Here is a 23,293-nt window from a genome sequence, read left to right on the forward strand (position 1 = left end):
GCATGTACCGGGGTGTGTTCATTAGTGCACACTGTAGCAAAACGCTGTTACTCACCATCAGTTTACGCCATCTGACCAAAAACCTCTCCTCTCTCTTTTTCTTCTCTCTCTAGTCTAATGGATGGGACCCGAATGACATGTTCAAGTACAACGAAGAGCAGTATGGCATCATGTCGACCTATGACAGCAGCCTGTCTACCTACACGTAAGCAGCACTCGCTTCTCTCATTCCGCTCACGCCTCCCTCGTACAGGCACAGTCAAGTGTATCAAGGAGGAACTTGCCTCATCCACTACCAGTGTGTAGCACCCACCTAGCTTTGTTTGTGTGTTTGGGGACGGGTCTGTGTCTAAGGTTTGCCCTGAGCTGTGTTGCCCCATGCAGTGTTGCCCTGGAGCGGGATAACTCAGAGGAGTTCTTGAAGCGGGAGGCACGGGCAGCCCAGCTGGCGCAGGAGATCGAGGCCAGCGCCACCTACAAGGCCCGCGTGGCCCTGGAGAACGACGAGCGCACCGAGGAGGAGAAGTACTCAGCCGTGGTGCGCGGAGAGAAGGGAGAGCGTGGAGAGCGGGAGCCACACACACTCAACAGGTGGCTCTCTGAGGGGGGAGTTCAACATAATTATACTGAACAAAAATATAAACGCAACAATTTTAAAGATTTTACTGAGTTACAGTTCATATTTTTTATTTTTATTTTATTTTATTTCACCTTTATTTAACCAGGTAGGCTAGTTGAGAACAAGTTCTCATTTACAACTGCGACCTGGCCAAGATAAAGCAAAGCAGTGTGACACAGACAACAACACAGAGTTACACATGGAATAAACCATAAACAAGCCAATAACACAATAAACAAGTCAATGAAACAGTAGAAAAAAAAGAAAGTCTATATACAGTGTGTGCAAAAGGCATGAGGAGGTAAGGCAATAAATAGGCCATAGTAGCGAAGAATTACAATTTAGCAGATTAACACTGGATACATGTTGGTCACAGATACCTTTAAAAAAAAGGTAGGGGTATGGATCAGAAACCAGTCCGTGCCTCATGCAGAGCAACACATCTCCTTTGCATAGTTGATCAGGCTGATTGTGGAATGTTGTCCCACTCCTCTTCAATGGCTGTGTGAAGTTGCTGGATATTGACGGGAACTGGAACACGCTGTCGTACACGTCGATCCAGAGCATCCAAAACATGCTCAATCATTGACATGTCTGAGTGTGCAGGCCAGAACCTGGACATTTTCAGCTTCCAGGAATTGTGTACAGATCTTTGCGATGGGCCGTGCATTGTCATGCTTAAACATGAGGTAATGGCGGCGGATGAATGGCAGGGCAATGGGCCTCAGGATCTCGTCACTCTATCTCCGTGCATTCAAATTGCCATCGATAAAATACAATTGTGTTGTCCGTAGCTTATGCCTGCCCATACCATAATCCCATCGCCACCATAAGGACACTCTATTTACAACGTTGACATCAGTAAACCGCTCACCCACACAACGCCATACACGTGGTCTGCGGTTGTGAGGCCGGTTGGACGTACTGCCAAATCCTCCAAAACAACGTTGTAGGCGGCTTATGGTAGAGAAGGGAACATTCAATTATCGGCATTGTATTCTCTGCATTGTATAACAGCATTGTATACACATTTGTGAACCAAATTTGAGAGAAATAAGCTTTTTGTGCATATGGAACATTTCTGGGACCTTTTATTTCAGCTCATGAAACATGGGACCAACACTTTAGGGAAAGGGGGAAACCTAGTTAATTGTACAACTGAATGCATTCAACTGAAATGTCTTCCGCATTTAACCCAACCCCTCTGAATAAGAGAGGTGCGGGGGGCTGCCTTAATCAACATCCATGTCTTCGGCGCCCGGGAAACAGTGGGTTAAATACCTTGCTCGGGCAGAACAACAGATTTTTACCTTGTCAGCTCGATGATTCGATCCAGAAACCTTTCAGTTACTGGCCCAACACTCTAACCACTAGGCTACCTGCTGGTTGTAAGGGTTGCTACAGCCATGTTCAGACAGTCACTCGTAACTCGCTCCTTTAGTCATGCAGGGTTAGCATACTGGCAAACTGCAGTGTCTTCAAGCTCTTGTTCCATTGTGAACATTTCAGAAGAAAGCTTGTAGTTTTATTGCAGGATTCCACCAATTCACAACTCTGATTTGACATTGTGGCAGTTGCATTAGTTTGTAACTTGTCCCCCTGGGTCTCTGATCTCTCCATAGAGAAAACAAGTACATTCCCCCGGGCCAGAGGAACAGAGAGGGGATGTCATGGGGAGCGGGTCGTCAGAACTCCCCCAAGTTGGTCCAGAGCAGCAGCGGACCTCCGCGGTCAAGTCCCCATGACTACAGCCCCAGCTCTGGAGCCGACCAGCGGGTTCTCAACGGAGGTAAGGACCCCCTGTACCCTAGAGCACAGAACAATAATGATACCACACAATTACTGAGAATGAGACAGCACTATTGTCAAAGCTAGAGGAAGTATGTGTGTCGGGTAACCCTGGGAGAACCACAATTGCTTTTTTTTGTTAAAAACAATTCAATAATATTTAACCATTTAACTAGGAAAGTCAGTTAAGAACAAATTCTTATTTACAATGACAGCCAAACACGGACGACGCTGGGCCAATTGTGCGCCGCCCTATGGGACTCCCAATCACAGCCGGATGTGATGCAGCCTGGATTTGAACCAGGGACTGCAGTGACGCACACCTCTTGCACTGAGATGCAGTGCCTTAGACCGCTGCACCACTCGGGAGCCATTTCCTTGATTCCTTGTCATCTCGCCTCCTTCTCAAAACCCATTAGATGAGGTCAGAGGGGAGGGACCTCTGACCTTCTCATCCAATGGGTTTTGAGAAGGAGGCGAGGAGAGAGGACATGAAGAATCAAGGAAATGCAATTGAGATTCTCACCCTGAGTGGGTCGTTACAGGCATCCTATAGTTATAGGGTAGTTAGTTATAGGACATTAGTTCTCCTTGCATGGGTCCATCTCAGACTCCTGAATCTACACAATCCCTCGTTTTCAGCGTTCCTTGTTTTCAGTTCACCGGTATGCTTACGAGTCTTCAGAAAAGTTTTTCTTGAATATAAATCCTTTCCTTTTTCCCGAAATGCAACATTTGAGTTAAGACTTTCACCTGTAGGACTCAGGTTATTCTGACACAGAATAAAGAATACTGTAATCCTCATTTAATCCTGCAGTGTGATTTTTAATTTCAAACCTTTCTTTGACAATGAATATCTCCATGGAATGTGCTTGTTAGTCCAGGCCTATGTTTAATCTGTGTCTGCGAAACTGGCCCATATGGATTTGGCCTCGCGTTTCAGGGACTAGGGTCATCCTCTCACCCAAAAACGTTCATTACATGCATCTCGTCCTACATTAACAATTTGAATGTGAATTGAGTTTCGTTTCCTGAAATGTCCTCTTGTTCTGCACCTGTTTTAAGTTTCTTTGACCATTTTCAAGTTTATACTGTTTTCATCAGAATCACTGGAGTTCTTTCTTCTTTGCTGTGCTGTTTCTATCTCTCTCTACCGAAACCATTCTCCGCCTTTCCTTGAATCACCCTCCTTTTCCTCATAGACCTCATCCCTCCTATTTAGCACTTCTCCCTATTATTTGTCATTATTTAATATTTTGTCCTCTTTCTTTCTTTGCTTTCTCAATTGTCCCTATTAGGTACCACCTCGTGGCCATCTCCCTGCCCATCTCCCTCCTTGCGTCCTCCTTTTTGCTACCAGTCAGGGCCCTCCTCTCTCCCAACCAGGGTGGCCACACCCACCCGGCCTCCCTCCAGACCTCCCTCGCGGGCTTCCCGGCCCTCGTCTCACCCCTCCGCTCACGGCGCTCCAGCTCTCGTCTCCACTATGCCCAATAGACGCATATCCTCCGAAGGTAGCTACCTCCCTCCCAACAGAGTGGCGAACACACAGAGCCACATGCACCACTGGGCTCACTGAACTACGTTGACACTGGGCTAGCTGTGCTACTGCTCCTCTCGTAGTGTTTCGCTCACTAATCTCCTGATACAAGACGCTGCTTTTGAGTCACGGCTTTGGACTTTGAGATTTTTTGTTGTTGTTGTGTATTTTCGTCTTCACCCTACCACTATCTTTCCTCCTCTCACTCGCTGTTTCTCTCTCGTGCTCTCTTTCTCGCTCTCTCCCTCTCCTCAACTCACACAGATTGCATTGTGGTGTGAATTGTGTATGGTGTTGGTCACTCATGGCAGTCTCTCCAGGGGGCTGTGTCTCACTCACCGGTAACACTCCCATGTGTGGCATTGAAACCGCCAGGAACTAGTGAAAGTCTTGCTGTCAGGCAGACTGGTGAGTGCTTATGTCCACTGGGTGAATTGATGGCCATTGTATTGTTGAATGTAAATATGGTGTATGTGTTCATGATCAGTGTTTCTCCTAGGATTTGTTTTCAGCAGTGGTGACAGTTATTGTTGGGGGGGGGGGTGCGTGTGGGCATGGCCAATGTTGCGGTCTCCAACCGAATATTTGAGGCCCTCTTGTCTGCAGAGACAAAAATGTATATGTTTTAAAGCAAATTTCCTGCAATTCTACACATTCTGTCTGGGGCTCTGAGAGAAGAAATTGTAGTTTAAAGCAAATTTCCTGCAATTCTACACATTTTGCCATGGTTTATGCCGTGCTATCTGAGTGACTCAAATATTATAACAAAATCAATGGGAGCCCGATTCCACAACATTTTGGAAATTTTAGGTTCTCCTTGACTGTCTAGTTTTTATTTTGGTGGTTGTTAGTTCTCAAAGATGATTTTAAAGAAAAATATATAGGTCCATTATTTTTTTTAAAGTTTACACTGAAAACGTTTTACCATCATGAAAATATTATAAAATACATTTAATACTGTGCATTCGGAAAGTATTCAGACCCCTTCCCTTTCCCCCCCCCCCCTTTTTTTTTTTTACGTTACAGCCTTATTCTAAAAAGAATTTAATGTTTTTCCTCATCAATCTACATACACTACCCCATAATGACAAAGCGAAAATAGGTTTTTATAAATTTTAGCAAATGTGTAAAAAAATAAATAACTTATTTACATAAGTATTCAGACCCTTTGCTATGAGACTCGAAATTGAGCTCAGGTGCATCCTGTTTCCATTGATCATCCTTGATGTTTCTACAACTTGATTGGAGTCCACCTGTGCTAAATTCAATTGATTGGACATGATTTGGAAAGGCACACACTTGTCTATATAAGGTCCCACAGTTGACAGTGCAAGTCAGAGCAAAAACCACGCCATGAGGTTGAAGAAATTGTCCGTAGAGCTCCGGGAAAGGATTGTGTGGAGGCACAGATCTGGGGAAGGGTACCGAAAAATGTCTGCAGCGTTGAAGATCCCCAAGAACACTGCGGCCTCCATCATTCTTAAATGGAAGAAGTTTGGAACCATCAAGACTCTTCCTAGAGCTGGTCGCCCGGCCAAACTGAGCAATCGGAGGAGAAGGGCCTTGGTCAGAGAGGTGACCAAGAACCCGATGGTCACTCTGACAGAGCTCCAGAGTTCATCTCGGGAGAGGCGACGGTCAAGAGCCTTGCGTCCTCCGAAACACACCCCCGCCAAGCTGCACTGCGTCTTGACACACTGCTCGCTTAACCCGGAAGCCAGCCGCACCAATGTGTAGGAGGGAAAAACCGCACAGCTGGCTACCAAAGTCAGTGTGCATGAGCCTGGCCCACCACAAATGACTACAGCGCGATGGGAAAAGGACATCCCAGCCAGCCAAACCCTCCCCTAACCCGGATGAAGCTGGACCAATTGTGCGACACCTCATGGGTCTCCCGGTCATGGCCGGCTGCGACACAGCCCGGGATCGGACCTGGGTCTGTAGTGACGCCTTTAGCACTGCAAAGCAGTGCCTTAGACCACTGCGCCACTCGGGAGGCCCACAGCTAATTTGATTGAACCTTTTCCTTTGGCAGGGGCGTCCCTGCTATCCCTGGTCCAACAGACGGAGCACTACTCGTACTAATGGATGATTGCAGTCCCTACCTCCGCTTCTATCTAAATGATGTGATGTCTCACGACCATCTCTCTCCCTCCAGGCCCTCCCAGGATGTCACCGAAGACACAGCGCACCCCACGCACCCATAGAGTTCCCCCTGGGGGTAGAGTCCCTCCAGGAGTAGACTTCATGCCCCACAATGCTCCAGGAGAGGTGCCTGTGCCCCCGCCAACCCGCAGCAGCTCTTCCGGTGGCACCTGGTCTTCTGTGGTCAGCGGAGGTAAGAGACCACTCTGTCTCTCAGGATTGGGATGGGAATGACACCCCCTGACAAAATAGCTTGGATTGTACAGAGATGTTACTCAAATAGCCACTGCATGGTCATAGTAGGGGTGTGTGTGTGTATTGTAGCTGTGAAGGCTATGTAGTGCAAGGGATGTAGTTCTGTGTGACTTTCAGTTAACAGCATTCGTTGCTCTCTCCTAAAGCACACAGGCCTCGCTCCCCTCGGCAGAACAGCATGGGCGGGGCCTCCCCTGGCCCTTCCTCCCTCCCCTTGGCCCAGACTGGGACCACCCCCGTAGAACCTGCTAGCACGCAGTCAGCCTCATCACCCACTGCTGCTAGCCCCGCCCGGGATATGGCCGCCACTCCCTCAGCAGAGGGTAAGTCTGTTTTCCACATCCATGCAGACTGTTTTAAAAAAAAATTATACGTAGAACATTTTGGGAAGAGTTGATACACAATGGTAAAATTGTGACTCCCCTTTGCTGTGATTTAGTAGCTCAGGCTAAACCGTCTGAAACAAAGCAGTTTGCTAGGCCGCACTTGACGATAGAACTGAGGATGACCCTTTTCCTCTATTTCTTCCCTCGATATAGCAAAAGAGTCTCGGGTCCAGGAGAAGAGACAGAACTCCCCTACTGCCAACAAGGAGAACATGAAGCCCCTGGAGAGCCCCCCTAGTATCAGCAGACCCCTCTCTAAAGGTCTGCAGTGTGGACACAGCTCACTTTTTAGGAAGATTATATTTCAAAGTCTCAAATGAAACTGTAGCGGTGAAATGATCGATGTCTCCTCTCTCTCGCTTTCGCTTTATTTCTCTTTCGCTGCAGGACCCCCCTCCATGGCACCAGACCACAGAAAACAAATAGACAACTTAAAGAAATTTAGTGTAGATTTTAGGGTAAGTTAAGTGTCCTCACTATCAGGCATTTATTGAAGTGTCACTTTCCTTCATCAAGAAGTATTGACAGTAAAATACAGAAGTTGTCACAAAGAATCTTAAGGTGTTTCTCAATATGCATACTACTGTCTCCACGCTGTCATTCTCCGAGTGCATTCTCCGCAGACGTTCTCTTGAGAATGTTCTTATGTGGAGAATGCATAAAATATTACATTTGATAGGGTGTCCAATCAAAAATGTATATTTTTACTAATGGGTAAAATAATGTTTAATTGTGTAGATAATCCTCTAAGAAAACCAATGGTCCAAACCTCATGTCTCTTTTATAATCCGTTCAAAAGTTTTTACCCTTGCAGGATGGCCAGAATTTGGGTAACTAAATCAATGGAGGCCAGAGAAAAAGTGGTCAAAAATAAAGAAAATTGCATTGTGCCAGCTTGGCTGGATTCTGTGCAAGAATTAATGCTACTGGCTACATGACAGGCTCACTTTCCTGTTGAACTCGTCTTCTTCTCCGCAGGACATAAAACAATATACCGGTAAGATGGATATCAACTTTGAGAGATGACATAGAATATTTAACGTAGAATATTTTCATATTTTAGTATATGCTTTTCATATTATTTCAAAAATCCATTTAGAAAAAAATATTTCTCACAAAAACAAGCAGATCTCTGAGCATACAACAAGCTTTTTATTTTCAAAGCCTTTTCTATTGAATTCAGCTCGTGTTATGTTTGTAACCTGTTGAAACAACTTTTAAAGACGACGACCACAACATGTCAAATTCTCAAGTTGTTCGCCCGAAACTTGCACAGCTATGACAACAGAGCACGGTGCTTATAATCAGATATATTAGGTTACGAAATACGATTTTTCTGATATACACTACCGTTCGAAAGTTTGGGATCACTTAAAAATGTCCTTGAAAGAAAAGCACATGTTTTGTTCATTAAAATAACATCAAATTGATCAGAAATACAGTGTAGACATTGTTAATGTTGTAAATGACTATTGTAGCTGGAAACGGCAGATTTTTCTACATAGGCGTAGAGAGGCACATTATTAGCAACCATCACTCCTGTGTTCCAATGGCACATTGTGTTAGCTAATCCAAGTTTATCATTTTTAAAAGGCTAATTGATCATTAGAAAAACCCTTTTGCAATTATGTTAGCACCGCTGAAAACTGTTGTGCTCATTAAAGAAGCAATAAAACTGGCCTTCTTTAGACTAGTTGTGTATCTGGAACATCAGAATTTGTGGGTTCGATTACAGGCTCAAAATTGCCAGAAACAGAACTTTCTTCTGAAACTCGTCAGTCTATTCTTGTTCTGAGAAATGAAGGCTATTCCATGCGAGAAATTGCCAAGAAACTGAAGATCTCGTACAATGCTGTGTACTACTACCTTCACAGAACAGCGCAAACTGGCTCTTAATGAAAGACCCCACTGAACGATTCAGAACATGAATAATCATATTTGTCTTGGTAAAATGTATTTTAGAACATAAGGAAGTGAAATTTAGAGTGGATGAACAACCTACATTTGAGAGGCACTCGCACTCCTCCCTGCTGTATTACCTCACGCTGGCTGCACCTCACTATTTACTGAACCTTTTTCCAGCTAGGACAATGGCAACAGAAACATAACACAGCAGGGAGGAGTGCGAGTGCCTCTGAAATGTAGGTGCTCCATATATAATATATACAAAGAAAATGTTTTACTTCATAATTATCAGCTAGCTGTTTGTGAATCGTAATAATATATCTAGCCAGCTAGTTGAAAAAAAAACCCAACATAAAACTGTTATGCTGTCAATTCTTCGTGGATAACCAACTACCAATTCTTCATTGCTAGACGTATTGACTTACTATCGGCTTGCGATCAAAACGCTCTTTCTCGCTTTCTTTCTCTCGCTCAGTTGCAGTCCAGCTCTAACCCAGATCCACAGTTTGAGCAGATGATGACCAAGCCTCCACCAGATGCCGTGGGAGAGAAGCCCAAGGAGCTTCCTCTGGACAAGGGTTTGGAGGGGTCTGAGGAGGGCGCCGTGGCCCCCACCGGGAGCAGCAAGGCAGGCAGCCCTGGAGCACCATCCTCCTCCTCTACCCTCTGTACTGCCCCGGAGCAGAAGAGGGGGCCTGACGTGACCTCACAGGGTGTCCAGACATCTGCACCCACCTTCAGCGGAGGGGCCAAGCCTGAGGACAAAGAAGAAAAGGAGCCAGTCAAAGAGTGAGTGTCATGGCCACACATTTGCTCCCATTATTTCAATTTGAGTTGCTGTTTTAGAATGGGCCTCTTTGAGGGTAAGCACAAATAACGGAATGTGGCTCAAAACGACAACTGACCAGCGAAAAATGTATCATCCTGGAACTCAAGGGATTGCTCACGTTGAGGGAATAAATTATTTTGTCTCGAGTTAACTATGTGTTCTTTTTTTCCCGGTCCGCAGTCAAATCATAAAGTCGACTCTCAATCCTAATGCCCATGAGTTCAAACCTAGGGTGTTCAATACTCAGGTTAGTTGTCTGACTGCCCCAGTAACATCATACCTAGTCTCATCCTGCTTTTTGACATTGCCACTTGAGACAGACATTCCTTTTTACGCTGTAGTGACTTTTATAGAGTTTCCCTGTCGTGTGTGTGTGTGTGTGTGTGTGTGTGTGCGTGCGTGTGGCCTGCAGCCCAAGCCGGCCACCACTCCAACCCCCCCGCGGCCCCAGGGCCAGCCCAGCCCCTCCATCGTGGTGCAGCAGCCCCAACAAGTCTACAGCCAGACTGTCTGCTTCCCCCAGATGTACCCTCTGACCCCAGTCAGCCCTGGGGTTCAGGTGAGACATATGCACACACTCTCCATCCCACCTGCATGCCTCTGCAGCTCAGAAGAAGAGTACTTGTGGAAGCTCAGACATACCCTTGAATGATAATTGGTTAATGATTGGCATGCAGAGTTCCTAAGCATCAAGGAAGATGTATGAGTGTTCTAAAATATTTAGTTGGCCTCCTTTCCCATCATCTCACTATTGTCCTCTCCTCTCTGTTGCATCAACCCTGCATCTCTCTCCTTGGAAGGAATGTATCATGCAACAGGAAGAAATGAGGGAGAGGGGGTGTATTTGTGTGGTCCAGCTGAATTTGGATATGCAGTTGTGGCATGCACATGTTAGAGGCCCTCTCCTCTCACTTTGGCCTGTCTGGTCACCGTTTCACCATTCCCCACTTGACCAGTCTTCACCATTCTACAGCCATAAACTCACCGTGAAGTCATGTACAGTAGCCTACTGCTTGTTTATATTGGTTTGTGACATTTCCAGAGACTTTGGGTTGGTTCGAGTCGAGCTTGAATTGTTTTCTCTGAATTGAATCTCTAATTGTTTTTTTTTTTTAAACTTTTGTGTAGCCTTGAAGATAAGTGTTTTGTTATAGGGTAGTTGGAAGTAATGTAGAGCTCTGAGTGAATGCAGTTTGTGAGACAAGTTCATCTGTTGTGAAATATATAATGGTGTGATGGTGATTTCTCTGGACTCGCTGTCTCTAAGTGATTTATTGTTCTAAAATATATTTCGGTTTTGAAGTTGCTATAAGAAATTGTTGGTAATCCAACATCGGTCATTTGAGTTCAGAGAATCATTTCTGGTTAAAGAAAAAAACGAGCAACTAAAGAATGGTTCTTTTTTTTCTTTCCTCTCTTTCCTCTCTCTCCATTAGAAAAGCATTATCTGGAAGGTTCGTGCATTTCTTAAGCTATCTACTTGTTTCTTACCTTTTTGCCAAAATCCGTATGAGATGTTTTGCTTGCTTGAAAATGTCTCATCAGATGTTGGTTTGCCAATTTGTTATTGCAATTGGCTACAGTTGTTATCAAGAACTTAACCTCATCCTTGTTTTAACAGCTTTCTTAAGTGGCATTCTTACTCTTTCTCCCAGGCCTAGAATAATATGACTAGTATTATGTCATTCTTGCTCACAGTTTACAAACACTGAAGCAGTGCAGAGAAATTCTCACGTCTCTATTTGATAAGCCTGCATTAATGTTTGCAGATAGAATAAGAAGTGCATGGTCAATGTTCATTCAGGTTAGTAAATGGGCTATGTTGGACCCCATTGGTGGACAGCTGCACTGTATCCATGTGGTCTAAGGTAAGTGCCCAGCCAACCTTTCTTCTCACTCCAAGTCCACACGGCATGCTGTGAACAAGGAGTGTGGGTGGATAAGAAGAGAGTCAAAGTTAAAAGGTTGGGGGGGGGGGGGGCGGAGAATCAATGGAAGGTTTCAGTTGGTTAAACGTTGTCTTCTTCTGATCTCATCTCTCAGTCTCCAGCCATGTACCATGTCCAGATGCCTCATATGACGGTGAGCCAGTCCAAGCCCTACAGACCAGGTAAAGGTGAGAATGCTCACTGGCAATGCTGTCTGTCCCATGCAGTCCCCTATCTTCACTAATAGCACAGTTCAGCATCTTGGTATGTCAGACACACGTATGGAGTCAAAGCATTCTAGCAAACACATAGTCAAAAGAGAATAAGACCACGTGTGCAGGTATATTTTTAGTTGTAACACCTGGCCTGCATGGGGTCGTAGCCGTGCTAGATATTGCTGTCTAGTCTGCTGGGGAGCTGCTCTGATTAACAGTGCTTTTGGAAACCATGTCATAGGGTAAATTCAGTACTGTAGACTAATATTGAATTTAAGAAGGCTGTGCCCCTCTGCACATACAGTTGAAGTCGGAAGTTTACATACACCTTAGCCAAATGCATTTAAACTCAGTTTTTCACAATTGCTGACATTTAATTCTCGTAAAAATTCCCTGTCTTAGGTCAGTTAGGTCACCACTTTATTTTAAGAATGTGAAATGTCAGAATAATAGTAGAGAGAATGATTTATTTCAGCTTTTATTTCTTTCATCACATTCCCAGTGGGTCAGAAGTTTACTTGCACTCAATTAGTATTTGGTAGCATTGCCTTTAAATTGTTTAACTTGGGTCAAACGTTTCGGATAGCCTTCCACAAAGTTCCCACGGTAAGTTGGGTGGATTTTGGCCCATTCCTCTTGACAGAACTGGTGTAACTGAGTCAGGTTTGTAGGCCTCCTTGCTCGCACACGCTTTTTCAGTTCTGCCCACAAATTCTCTATGGGATTGAAGTCAGGGCTTTGTGATGGCCACTCCAATACCTTGACTTTGTTGTCCTTAAGCCATTTTGCCTCAACCTTGGAAGTATGCTTGGGGTCATTGTCCATTTGGAAGACCCATTTGCGAGCAAGCTTTAACTTCCTGACTGATGTCTTGAGATGTTGCTTCAATATATCCACATTATCTTCCTTTCTCAGGAAGCCATCTATTTTGTGAAGTGCACCAGTCCCTCCTGCAGCAAAGCACCCCCACAACATGATGCTTCCACCCCTGTGCTTCACGGTTGGGATGGTGTTTTTCGGCTTGCAAGCTTCACTCTTTTTCCTCCAAACATAATGATGGCCAAACAGTTCTATTTTTGTTTCATCAGACCAGAGGACATTTCTCCAAAAAGTACAATCTTTGTCCCCATGTGCAGTTGTAAACCATAGTCTGGATTATTTATGGCGGTTTTGGAGCAGTGGCTTCTTCCTTGCTGAGCGCCCTTTCAGGTTATTACATTATCCAGAGCGACTTACAGTAGTGAATGCATACATTTCATTTCATGCATTCTTTTTTTGTACTGGCCCCCCGTGGGAATCGAACCCACAACCCTGGCGTTGCACACACCATGCTGGCGTTGCAAACACCATGCTCTACCAACTGAGCCACAGGGAAGACATTTTATGTCGATATAGGACTAGTTTTACTGTGGATATAGATAATTTTGTACCTGTTTCCTCCAGCATCTTCACATCGTCCTTTGCTGTTGTTCTGGGATTGATTTGCACTTTTCGCACCAAAGTACGTTCATCTCTAGGAGACAGAATGCGTCTCCTTCCTGAGCGGTATGACGGCTGCTTATACTTGTGTTTATACTTGCGTACTATTGTTTGTACAGATGAACGTGGTACCTTCAGGCGTTTAGAAGTTGCTCCCAAGGATGAACCAGACTGGTGGAAGTCTACAAAAAAAAAAATCTGAGATCTTGGCTGATTTCTTTGGATTTTCCCATGATGTCAAGCAAAGAGGTACTGAGTTTGAAGGTAGGCCTTGAAATGCATCCACAGGTACACCTCCAATTGACTCAAATAATGTCAATTAGCCTATCAGAAGCTTCTAAAGCCATGACATGTTCTGGAATTTTCCAAGCTGTTTAAAGGCAAAGTCAACTTAGTGTATGTAAACTTCTGACCCACTGGAACTGTGATACAGTGAAATAATCTGTCTGTAAACAATAGTTGGAAAAATAACTTGTCATGCACAAAGTAGATGTCCTAACCGACTTGCCAAAACTATAGTTTGGTAACAAGACATTTGTGGAATGGTTGAAAAACTAGTTTTAATGACGCCAACCTAGGTGTATGTAAACTTCCGACTTCAACTATCTCTTTCCTGTAATCCTGGACGTTGTGTTCCACTGGCTGCTGCAGTAGCCAACATGCCCCAGCAGAGGTCAGACCAGCACCACCCCCAGGGCACACCCACCATGATGCACCCGGCCCAAGCCGGGGGGCCGCCCATTGTGGCCCAAAGCCCCACCTATTCAGCCCAGTACTTCACCTGCAGCCCGCAGCAGTTTACCAGCCAGCAACTGATGCAGCAGATGCCCCACTACCAGTCACAGGTAACAATCTGCCAAAATAACAACTCGACTCACGTCTTTCCACGGTCCATAGAAGTATCACAAAAGATTGGCATGTATGCCTTTCAATCATTAGCAGTGTCTTGTGAATAGGACACACCCACACACATGCACAAGCAATGTGTTCCCCCCCCCCCAGGCCCAGCATGTGTTCAGCCCGGTGATGCAGAGTCAGGCCAGGATGATGGCCCCTCCCAACCACGGCCAGCCCGGCCAGCTGGTCTCCTCCTCCACCACCCAGTATGGCGAGCAGACTCACACCATGTATGGTAAGCAACGTCCCCCCCTCCCCTCTGTGTGTCACTCTATTGTCACATTGTTTAGTCTTCTGTCTGTGTGTACCTAATCTTGGCACCCAGAACAAAATCAGCTACTTCATTTAGGGTTCTGGGACCGGAAGTAGAGAGATTTGTAATAGCGTTGCATACTCACTCCAGTTAAAAAAAAAAGTATGTTTAGATAACTTTGTTGTGGTAAAGCAAACACTCTACATTCAATCTGGTCCGTGCCAATAACCCAGTCTTTGTTTTGGGGTTCCAGTGTCACAAGGCCCCATGCCGCAGCAGTACCAGCACCCCCAACCCTCGGCCACGCCCACAGGCCAGGCCCAGCAGGGCGGGCAGCATGGGGGAAACCATCCGGCTCCCAGCCCCGTCCAACAGCACCAGGCTGCAGCCGCCCAGGCCCTGCACATGGGCAACCAGCCCCAGCAGCAAATGTACCAGGCCCTTGCCCCCACCCCGCCCTCCATGACCCCAGGGACCAACCCCCAGTCCCCCCAGGGCAGCTTCCCCTCTGCCCAGCAGGCCGTGTACCTCCACCCCCAGCAGATGCAGCACGGCTACAACCCCTCCCACATGGCGCACATGCAGCAGGTGAGCTCCACCTTCAGAAGCCCTTCACTTCACTCTGTGTACATACTATATGAACAGGTTAGTGGTCCCAGGAACAAAAACACAAAACCCTTTTATGGAGTCAGTAACAGTTGTATGTATCTCTTTCTACTAATGTGTTCTGTCTCTCTCTCTTTCTCTCCCCCCCTTAGGCCCATATGCAGTCTGGGATGGTTCCCTCCCACCCTCAAATGATGCTGATGGCCACCCAGCAGCCAGGCGGCCCCCAGCCCCAACTCCCCCAGAACGCCCTCAACCCCATACCGGTGTCCTCCACTACACACTTCTCTTACTTGGCACACCCCCAAGGTACATCTCTACGTCACCCCGTCCCTATATGCCTCAGGGGTAGGACTCTTCCAATCACCTGACGGATGTCTCTGTACAGCTTGTTCAACTAAACACACTTCCAAGTATTAAATTGGGGCAAATATGTTTGTTCAGCGCGTCAATGTTTGATCCAATTTTCCCCAGCCTTATCGTTAATGATACATTTAGCTGAAAACTGAAATTCTTGTAATAAGTGCTATAAGGAGCCTTTTGGTCCATAACAGCTTCTATCCCCAAGCCATAAGACTGCTGAACAACTAATGAAATGGCCACCCGGACTATTTACATTGACCCCCCCCCCCTTTGTTTTTACACTGCTGCTACTCGCTGTTTATTATCTATGCATAGTCACTTTACAAATTACCTCGACTAAACTGTACCCCCGCACATTAACTCAGTACCAGTACCCCCTTTATATAGTCTCGTTATTGTTATGTACATTTGTGTTACTTTTTGATTGATTAGAATTTTTTAGTTTATTTAGTAAATATTTTCCTAACTCTTTCTTGAACTGCACTGTTGGTTAAGGGCTTATAAGTAAGCATTTCACAGTGAGGTCTACACCTGTTGTATTCTAACCACGACTGGCCAATTTCACTGATTTCCTCCGTTTTGTGTCCCTCCAGTGCAACAGCACCATCAGTAGCAGCTGTGGCGGGTGCTACTGAGAACATGTACCCCTTATCCAGCCCTCGCTCTCTTCAAGGGTCTTGACACAGAGAAGCCACACAGATCTCGTCATGCTACTACACATATGCTTTCCTCTCCCAGTCATAAAGAATGTTTGACAGGTTGTTGCATTGGAGAGGTTTTATTGATTTAAGAACAGAAAGGATCCCTCGCTCTTCCCCACACACACACCTTTAAGAAACCTGCAGAGGGTCCCTAATGAAACTTGATTCAGCTTGCCAATTGAGAGAAAGATAAAATGAAAGTTCCAGTCATTTTTTTTATCTGCACCTTTATGAAAATTCTTCCAACTTAGACAGTATTAATGTTACTGTTTAACAGCTGCTGCTGCATTCAAGACTTCAGAACAGGTTTTAACCAAACTAAAACCAAGTTTGGCCTAAAGGACAAACATATATTAATTATGATGGCTAAAGTGATCCCACTTCTGACCTGACCATTATGTAACTTTTACTTTGTAGATAATATAAATAATTTAAAACATTTGGGGAAAAAATAATAAAAAAAAACATTTTAAAAACCGGATAGCTGTATTGGCAGTCTTGTGTTTTTTTGCTTTCTATGTATAATCGTGTTAATTGGCCAAGCAAATGGCCAAGCAAGGTTCACACGTAAGAATGGGCATCAGCAAGAATCTGTCACTTTCTGGTCCCTATCCCGTTGATTTTAGAGGGTGGTATAATGATTTGACCATCCAGTTATGTTTACAAAATCTTTTTTTTTTTTTAAGATCATCTGCAAGATTAGAACCTGTGACCTGAGCCCTAGCATACTGCACCAGCATAGATAAGGCTGCTCAGTCAGTAAGTCGTTTAGAAACGTGAATAGTTAAGTATGTTGGAAAACAAAAGCCGCATTGGGTGTCAAACCCTGCGATTAACGCCCTCCAACCTACCATCCTTAAAGGCCTTTATTTGACGCGCACCTGTAAACTCCAGCCCCTGACCTGTCACTAAGCTCTGCCCACTGCTTTCATTCAACAAATCAATTTATCCCTGACTAATTCTGGATGTGGTCAGGATGATCCAATCAATGAGTCTATACTGGTCTTAAAATGTCAACAGAACGTGGATGGGATCTGGATGCAGGTTACCACCAGGTATAAACAAGGCTCATGTTTCACACATGTCCCTTGGGTTGTTCTTGGTTCGCCCACTTTCACATCCCAGTTCTATTTGAACCCCAGCCCCCTCTGTTCACAGATCTGAAAGGACTAGACTGGTGAAAGCATTATAGGGCTATGTGCAGGAGCCATACAATGCTGTTTTATACCTATGTCTAATAATTTCAGAGCACACATTTTAAGACTTGTCAAAGTAATATTTGCAGAAAAACATGGAAGTGTGGAGCTTTTTCATAGTCACAAAAAAATGCTGTGTTGTAGGTACATTTTTTGGTTAGCTTTATATTACAAAAAGTCAAATATACAGTTGAGATATAATTTAGAATGCTTAACTGAGGGTAATGTAACAATTGATCAAAGATTGACAGAAGCTTTGGTGTGGTTTAATTAGCTTGGGGAGAATGGTATGTTTAGTGCTAATACATAACAGATACATCAACAGTATTGAGAAGACATTAAATCAGTTGAACTTGAACAATGTCACAAGGCTTGACTGACCGGGCAAAATAAATGCATGTAAGCAAATGTTCTAATACATAGGCCTGAGGTACATTGGGGCCATTTGGAGTATAAAACTAACCTGATATGTGCAGACAGACAGGTGTTGAAGAGTGAGCAACACCAGTCTACAGTAGTGGAATGCACTAAGCTTGCCAGAACTCTTGGTGTGATTTGTGTTTTGCCAATATGATTGAGTGCAAAGACAATGTATAGGTTAAGCTATAATATAAAGCGTTCAATGTGCCATAGGCTAAATTATTGGAAATATCTCAGTTATTGCACTAAGTTCAAACACATCACGCCCTGAGATTCAAAGGGGTAAAGCAACAGCAGTTTTCAGGCAAGGCAGTCTTTCTGGCTACAGGTCAAAGGGACTGATAAGTCAATGATACCGTTGCTTTCCTTTTGCAGAACACGTTGGTTTGGGATTAGTTTCAATTTAAGCACAGGAAACAAACCATACTTGTCTGCAATTGTCTAACCTTTTTTCCCCACCTAAACATTTGACAATGTCAGTTTCGATATTGAAAGGTATCTGATTAAAAACCATTGATAGATTTTCAGTTGGGTCATGCAATGAAAAGACATCTCCTTTCATGGCAAGTTGATGTCCTGATCATTTAAAAAGGAAATCAACCTGCCTTTGCATTTCTTAAAAACAGAAAGCCCTTCTATGTTAAGAAATAAACATGACCATAAATACTGTAGGACATCTAGAGGGTAAGCTGCACAACTCCTGATTAAGGTTTCACTGTTAGTGTTAGGCAAGGGAAAGAAGATGTACATACAGAAAAGTGACGGGTACTGGTATGTTAAAGAAGAACGTTTAATTAATAAACAATTTTTTTTTTACACCAGACGGTTGCTTACATAAAATGTGTTAAGGGGCCATGCACACAAGGGTTCTTAGTAAAAGCAAGGGAGTGCAGTCTTTTCCTCACATTTTCTTTGGTGAAATGTGTCTCTTTCAAGAGCTCACTGATTAAGAAGCCAAACATTCAAATGTAGCATTTGGAAACATTTAACTAGCAAAAAACAAATGCCTTCAGGAAGGTCCAGCTTTGTCCTTGAGTCGTAGCAATGGAGAGAACAATGTTAAGATGAAAGAAGTTAATGCTATGAAGGTAAGGACTCTTCTGTTTAATGCTAACAGGAAATTAACATGCTAATATTTGCCCCATACACATTCAAGTTGTACAATACAGGTACAATGCTTGTGATACAACAGAGTTTTACACAATGGTTGTGTAAACATTTTTGGGCAGACAAACTGTTGTATCACGAACATTGTGTGAAATGTGTTATACAAGAGTTGTGCACAGGGCTTGAGAGTCGAGGCTGTGGAGGGGAACAGGGACTCTGGAATAGGGTGTGTCCCCTCCCGACCTCTTTCTTTATGGGGTTAACTCCCTTGTTCAGTCCCGTCTCGGGAGGTTTAACGTCAATACATACCCCAACAGTGAGACTGGACCAAACCTACGTGGAAGTCTCCACACAGTTTGTTGGGTTCCTTTTTCAACACCTTCGATTTTCCAACAAAAATAGTCAGCGAATTAAAATACACAGTTTTAAAAGTACACTGTGTACAGAATGTGTGCATTTCAAATACACAGGGTATCATTAGAATACACTATAAAATGGAGTGTGTGTGGAGGGGAGGGAGTGTTGCCTAACGCTTCAGGGCCCTTAAACAGACCCCTATTAAAGGGGGAGGGAGAGGCAGTGAGGGTGCCCCCCTCCCCTGCCTGAGGGAAGACCTTCCACATCAGCGCCACTCACTCCCATGTAGCAACATCCCTTTAAACGACATCCGCTTCATAAAATGAGAAATCATATCAAATAACAATATTAAACACTTTCCTAAAAATACATTCATAATGAACTCTGTCACCCCCACCACGAAACAGACCTCAACTTGGGCATACACGTTCACTCATGAGTCCATCTGGCACTTGCTTGGAGTTTTGCGGTGACCTCTGGGCCGGCTGTGACAGGGAGAAAGGGAGTCGGCCGGTCAGAGGAACATGTACTGGTTGTCGATGGCCCGCTTGCGGCCCCTGTCTGGCTCCAGTTCGTAGTCGGAGTCTCGCTGAGTAAAGGGTGGGTGGGGGTTGGGGTGACGCAGTAGGGGTCTGCGGCCCACCGACTCACTCCGACGCAGGGGACCCGAGGTGGGGAGGTCTGGGAGGGGTGCGGTGTATAGATGAGGGTGTCCGGGCTGGGGCAGGGGGCCTGGAGAGGGGCCTGCTGAGGGGAGCAGGCTGGGGCAGGTGGCTGGGCTGCAGTGGGCCAAGCTGGGCTCGGAGCTCCAGCAGTTCAGGGAGAAGGGAACCAGAACAGCCGCTGAAATCTGACCTGAGAGAGAGGACACAATGACATAACATTATTTATGCTGACAAAGGGTTTCACTTGTAACAGCCTGTGCGGATTCCCATATACTTTATATCCAAGTAGCTGTTTATGGCACATCTATAATAAAATAGTATTTTCTTTGTGTGTTCTTTTTTTTTTAAATACATTTATGTAAAGTTAAGTGTTAGCAGTAGCCCTAAGTTCAAAAGTATTGGTGGGTGCATGTGTTTGAGTTCAGTGTTAGTCAGGGGTCAGTGACGAGGGCTCACCTTGGGAGTTGGCCACCACGAAGCTTGAGAGGGTGACGTCACAGGCAGCGCCACACTCCAGGGGTATGGGGTAGAGGCGAAAGTGACTGAGCATGTCCATGACGGATGGGAAGCGCAGGTGCTGCACCCTACACTGACCCCACTCTGTTAGAGACAGACGCAGGTGCTGCAGAAATAGAGAGGGGGAGGGAGATACATCGACATGAACAACAATGTCAATGATGCTTTTTTATTCAGACATCTTCATGATATCAAAAATTAAGAAGGTATTCTTCTAGAACCTATGGTAGATCCAAGGTGTGTGCGCCCCACCTTGGCCTTGCTCTGGTAGTTGAAGGTGAGGACGTAGTCTCCGCGGCGAGTCTCACTCTGCCTCACTAGGAACACTCCGTGGCCCTCCAGGCCCAAGTTCTGGACCAGGTGGGCCGCCTTGACCCGCGAGATGGGCCCGTGGAACCAGGGGTATGAACACAGGAAGTGGTCAGTCTTATGGTACACCTGCTCCGAGGGGGCAAAGGTCGCAGATCCTAGTGGGGGGACAACAAGTGAAGTCTAAGAATAGAATGTAACGTGGTCATTTAGCAGACACTTTGATCCAGAAATAGCTCATCTTTTGGGGGGTACACACACTGGATAGTTGCAGTGAAATTTGTTGTTTAACAGGGTCAGCCATAGTAGTATGGTGCCCCTAGAGCAAATTTGGGTTAATTGCCTTGCTCAAGGGAAAATCCACAGAATACCGATTACCTTGTTGACTCGGGTATTCAAACCACCAACATTTCTGTTACTGGTCCAATGCTCTAACCCCTAGGCTACCTGTCGCCCTGCCGGAATGTTCATAAGATATACATGCAGCCCATGCAGGAATCATACCCACAACTCCTCAAACTGTTATAAGCGACTGGGCTAACCACTACAGCATAATTTCAAACATAAAGATACAATATCATCCGGAGATATTAATTGTTACACACTTCCAGGTTGGGGTCTGACCCTTCCTGTCCCTGACACCCACCCTGACTCCCTGACTCGGAGTTCCCTCTCCGGTTGGCCATCGCAGCATTGTCCACAGGGTAGGTTAGGAGCTCCAAATCCACACTGCCAGACCTGTGTAATAAACAATGACTTCAGTTAGCAGCAGACTGGGCTAAAACGTTAGTCCATCCTTCTTGACATGACGCTGCCATCAACTGCACAAGGCTGAAATGTACTATTTAAATAAATCATTAGATATTTCAATTGTGTTAATGATGGCGGACTGATTGATACATTTTTTCAAGATGAGTGAGGAGAAGAGAATCGTCTAGCCCAGGGGTGGGCAATTCCAGTCCTCGAGGGCCTGATTGGTGTCACAGGTTTTCCCCAGCCCCAGCTGACACACCTGACTCCAATAATCACCTAATCATGATCTTCAGTATAGAATGCAATTTGATTAATCACCTGCGTATGCTAGGGATTTAGCCCATTGGGTATCTCACGACAATCCTATATGCCATGTCTTGAAATATGCAGACAGATGGATTAAAAGTTTACATTGTATGCTGAACAAAAATATAAACGCAATATGTAAGGTGTTGGTCCCATGTTTCATGAGCTGAAATAAAAGATCCCAGACATTTTTCATACTCACATAAAAAGCTTATTTCTCTCAAATTTTGTGCACAATTGTGGTTACATCCGTGTTAGTGTGCGATTCTCATTTGCCAAGATAATCCATCCACCTGAAATGTGTGGCATATCAAGAAGTTGATTAAACTGCATGATCATTACACAGGTGCATCTTGTGCTGGGCACAGTAAAAGGCCACTCTAAAATGTACAGTTTTGTCACACCACAAAATGCCACAGATGTCTCAAGTTTTGACAGTGTGTGCAATTGGCATGCTGACTGCAGGAATGTCCACCAGAGCAGTTGCCAGAGAATGTTATGTTAATTTCTCTATCATAAGCCGCCTCATACATTGTTTTAGAGAATTTGGCAGTACATCCAACCGGGCTCAAAACCACATGTATGGCATCGTGTGGGTAAGCGGTTTGCTGATGTCAACGTTGTGAACAGAGTGCCACATGGTGGCGGTGGGGTTATACTATGGGCGTCATAAGATATGGCCAATGAACACAATTGCATTTTATCAATGGCAGTTTGAATGCACAAAAATACTGTGACGAGAACCTGAGGCTCATTGTGAGGCCCATTTTTTTTTTTTTTTTTTAAGTTATCCGTTTTCCCAGTCATGTGAAATCCATTGATTAGGGTCTAATTAATTCAATTGACTGATTTCCTCATATGAACTGCAACTCAGTAAAATTAAATTGTTGAATGTTGCATTTACATTTTTGTTCAGTAATACTTCTGACAGCTAACTTTCTAGGTCCGACCATAACTTTTGGACTTCATACCATTCCCATTTATCAGGATGCGTACACCTCTACTGTTACTACAGTAGGTGGCAGCATGGGCCTCTCCAATCCAGCTCCTCTTTAAATATTACATTTCTCTTTTTTTTTTACTCTTGCAAGAAAAAGAGATTGTCAGCAGATGTGGTTAAGTGTTTGAGAACCATATGCTTTTTTCCCCCCATCATGGAGCCCATGCATACAGAAGATAGCCCTATTTGATAAAAGACCAAAGTCCATATTATGGTAAGAACAGCTCAAATAAGCAAAAAGAAACGACAGTCCATCATTACTTTAAGACATGAAGGTCAGTAAATACGGAACATTTCAAGAACATTTCAAGAAAGACCCAGAGTTACATCTGCTGCAAAGGATAAGTTCATTAGAGTTACCAGCCTCAGAAATTGCAGACCTAACAAATGCTTCAGAGTTCAAGTAACAGACACATCTCAACATCAACTGTTTAGAAGAGACTGTGTGAATCAGGCCTTCATGGTCGAATTGCTGCAAAGAAACCACTACTAAAGGACACCAATAATAAGAAGAGACTTGCTTGGGCCAAGCAATGGACATTAGACCAGTGGAAATTTGTCCTTTGGTCTGGAGTTCAAATTGGAGATTTTTGGTTCTAACCGCCGTGTCTTTGTGAGACGCATGTAGGTGAACGGATGATCTTCGCATGTATATTTCCCACCGTAAAGCATGGGAGGTGGTGTTATGGTATGGGGATGCTTTGCTGGTGACACTGTCTGTGATTTATTTAGAATTCAAGGCACACTTAACCAGC

The 23,293-nt window shown here is 44.7% G+C and overlaps 2 protein-coding genes across 16 annotated transcripts in view; one reads left to right on the forward strand and one right to left on the reverse strand.

Annotated features, from left to right (window-relative positions):
- LOC106580186 (ataxin-2) overlaps positions 1 to 16,390 on the forward strand; it is a 30,295-nt gene extending 13,905 nt beyond the window's left edge. For 5 of the 12 annotated variants that reach the window (XM_082966174.1, XM_014160968.3, XM_082966169.1 and 2 more), the window contains 18 exons: positions 114 to 205; positions 355 to 591; positions 2,242 to 2,408; positions 3,706 to 3,921; positions 6,106 to 6,285; positions 6,494 to 6,670; positions 6,887 to 6,994; positions 7,121 to 7,191; positions 9,114 to 9,427; positions 9,648 to 9,714; positions 9,880 to 10,026; positions 10,904 to 10,921; positions 11,511 to 11,583; positions 13,741 to 13,934; positions 14,092 to 14,221; positions 14,493 to 14,827; positions 14,998 to 15,154; positions 15,802 to 16,390. In XM_082966174.1, the coding sequence (XP_082822300.1) occupies positions 114 to 205; positions 355 to 591; positions 2,242 to 2,408; positions 3,706 to 3,921; positions 6,106 to 6,285; positions 6,494 to 6,670; positions 6,887 to 6,994; positions 7,121 to 7,191; positions 9,114 to 9,427; positions 9,648 to 9,714; positions 9,880 to 10,026; positions 10,904 to 10,921; positions 11,511 to 11,583; positions 13,741 to 13,934; positions 14,092 to 14,221; positions 14,493 to 14,827; positions 14,998 to 15,154; positions 15,802 to 15,821 (2,703 nt within the window). In that variant the 3' untranslated portion in view covers positions 15,822 to 16,390. The remainder of the gene's footprint in view (positions 1 to 113; positions 206 to 354; positions 592 to 2,241; positions 2,409 to 3,705; positions 3,922 to 6,105; positions 6,286 to 6,493; positions 6,671 to 6,886; positions 6,995 to 7,120; positions 7,192 to 9,113; positions 9,428 to 9,647; positions 9,715 to 9,879; positions 10,027 to 10,903; positions 10,922 to 11,510; positions 11,584 to 13,740; positions 13,935 to 14,091; positions 14,222 to 14,492; positions 14,828 to 14,997; positions 15,155 to 15,801) is intronic. The other 7 variants (XM_082966172.1, XM_082966173.1, XM_082966168.1 and 4 more) reach the window with 6 other exon arrangements.
- Positions 16,391 to 17,243: 853 nt separating this feature from the next.
- LOC106580188 (SH2B adapter protein 3) overlaps positions 17,244 to 23,293 on the reverse strand; it is a 58,132-nt gene continuing 52,082 nt past the window's right edge. For all 4 annotated transcript variants that reach the window (XM_014160983.3, XM_014160985.3, XM_014160986.3 and 1 more), the window contains 4 exons: positions 21,126 to 21,217; positions 20,423 to 20,637; positions 20,111 to 20,276; positions 17,244 to 19,844 (listed from right to left, as the gene is read on the reverse strand). In XM_014160983.3, the coding sequence (XP_014016458.2) occupies positions 19,504 to 19,844; positions 20,111 to 20,276; positions 20,423 to 20,637; positions 21,126 to 21,217 (814 nt within the window). In that variant the 3' untranslated portion in view covers positions 17,244 to 19,503. The remainder of the gene's footprint in view (positions 19,845 to 20,110; positions 20,277 to 20,422; positions 20,638 to 21,125; positions 21,218 to 23,293) is intronic.

The sequence above is a fragment of the Salmo salar genome, chromosome 20 (genome assembly GCF_965601325.2).
Source record: "Salmo salar chromosome 20, fSalSal1, whole genome shotgun sequence".
Taxonomy (NCBI): Eukaryota; Metazoa; Chordata; class Actinopteri; order Salmoniformes; family Salmonidae; genus Salmo; species Salmo salar.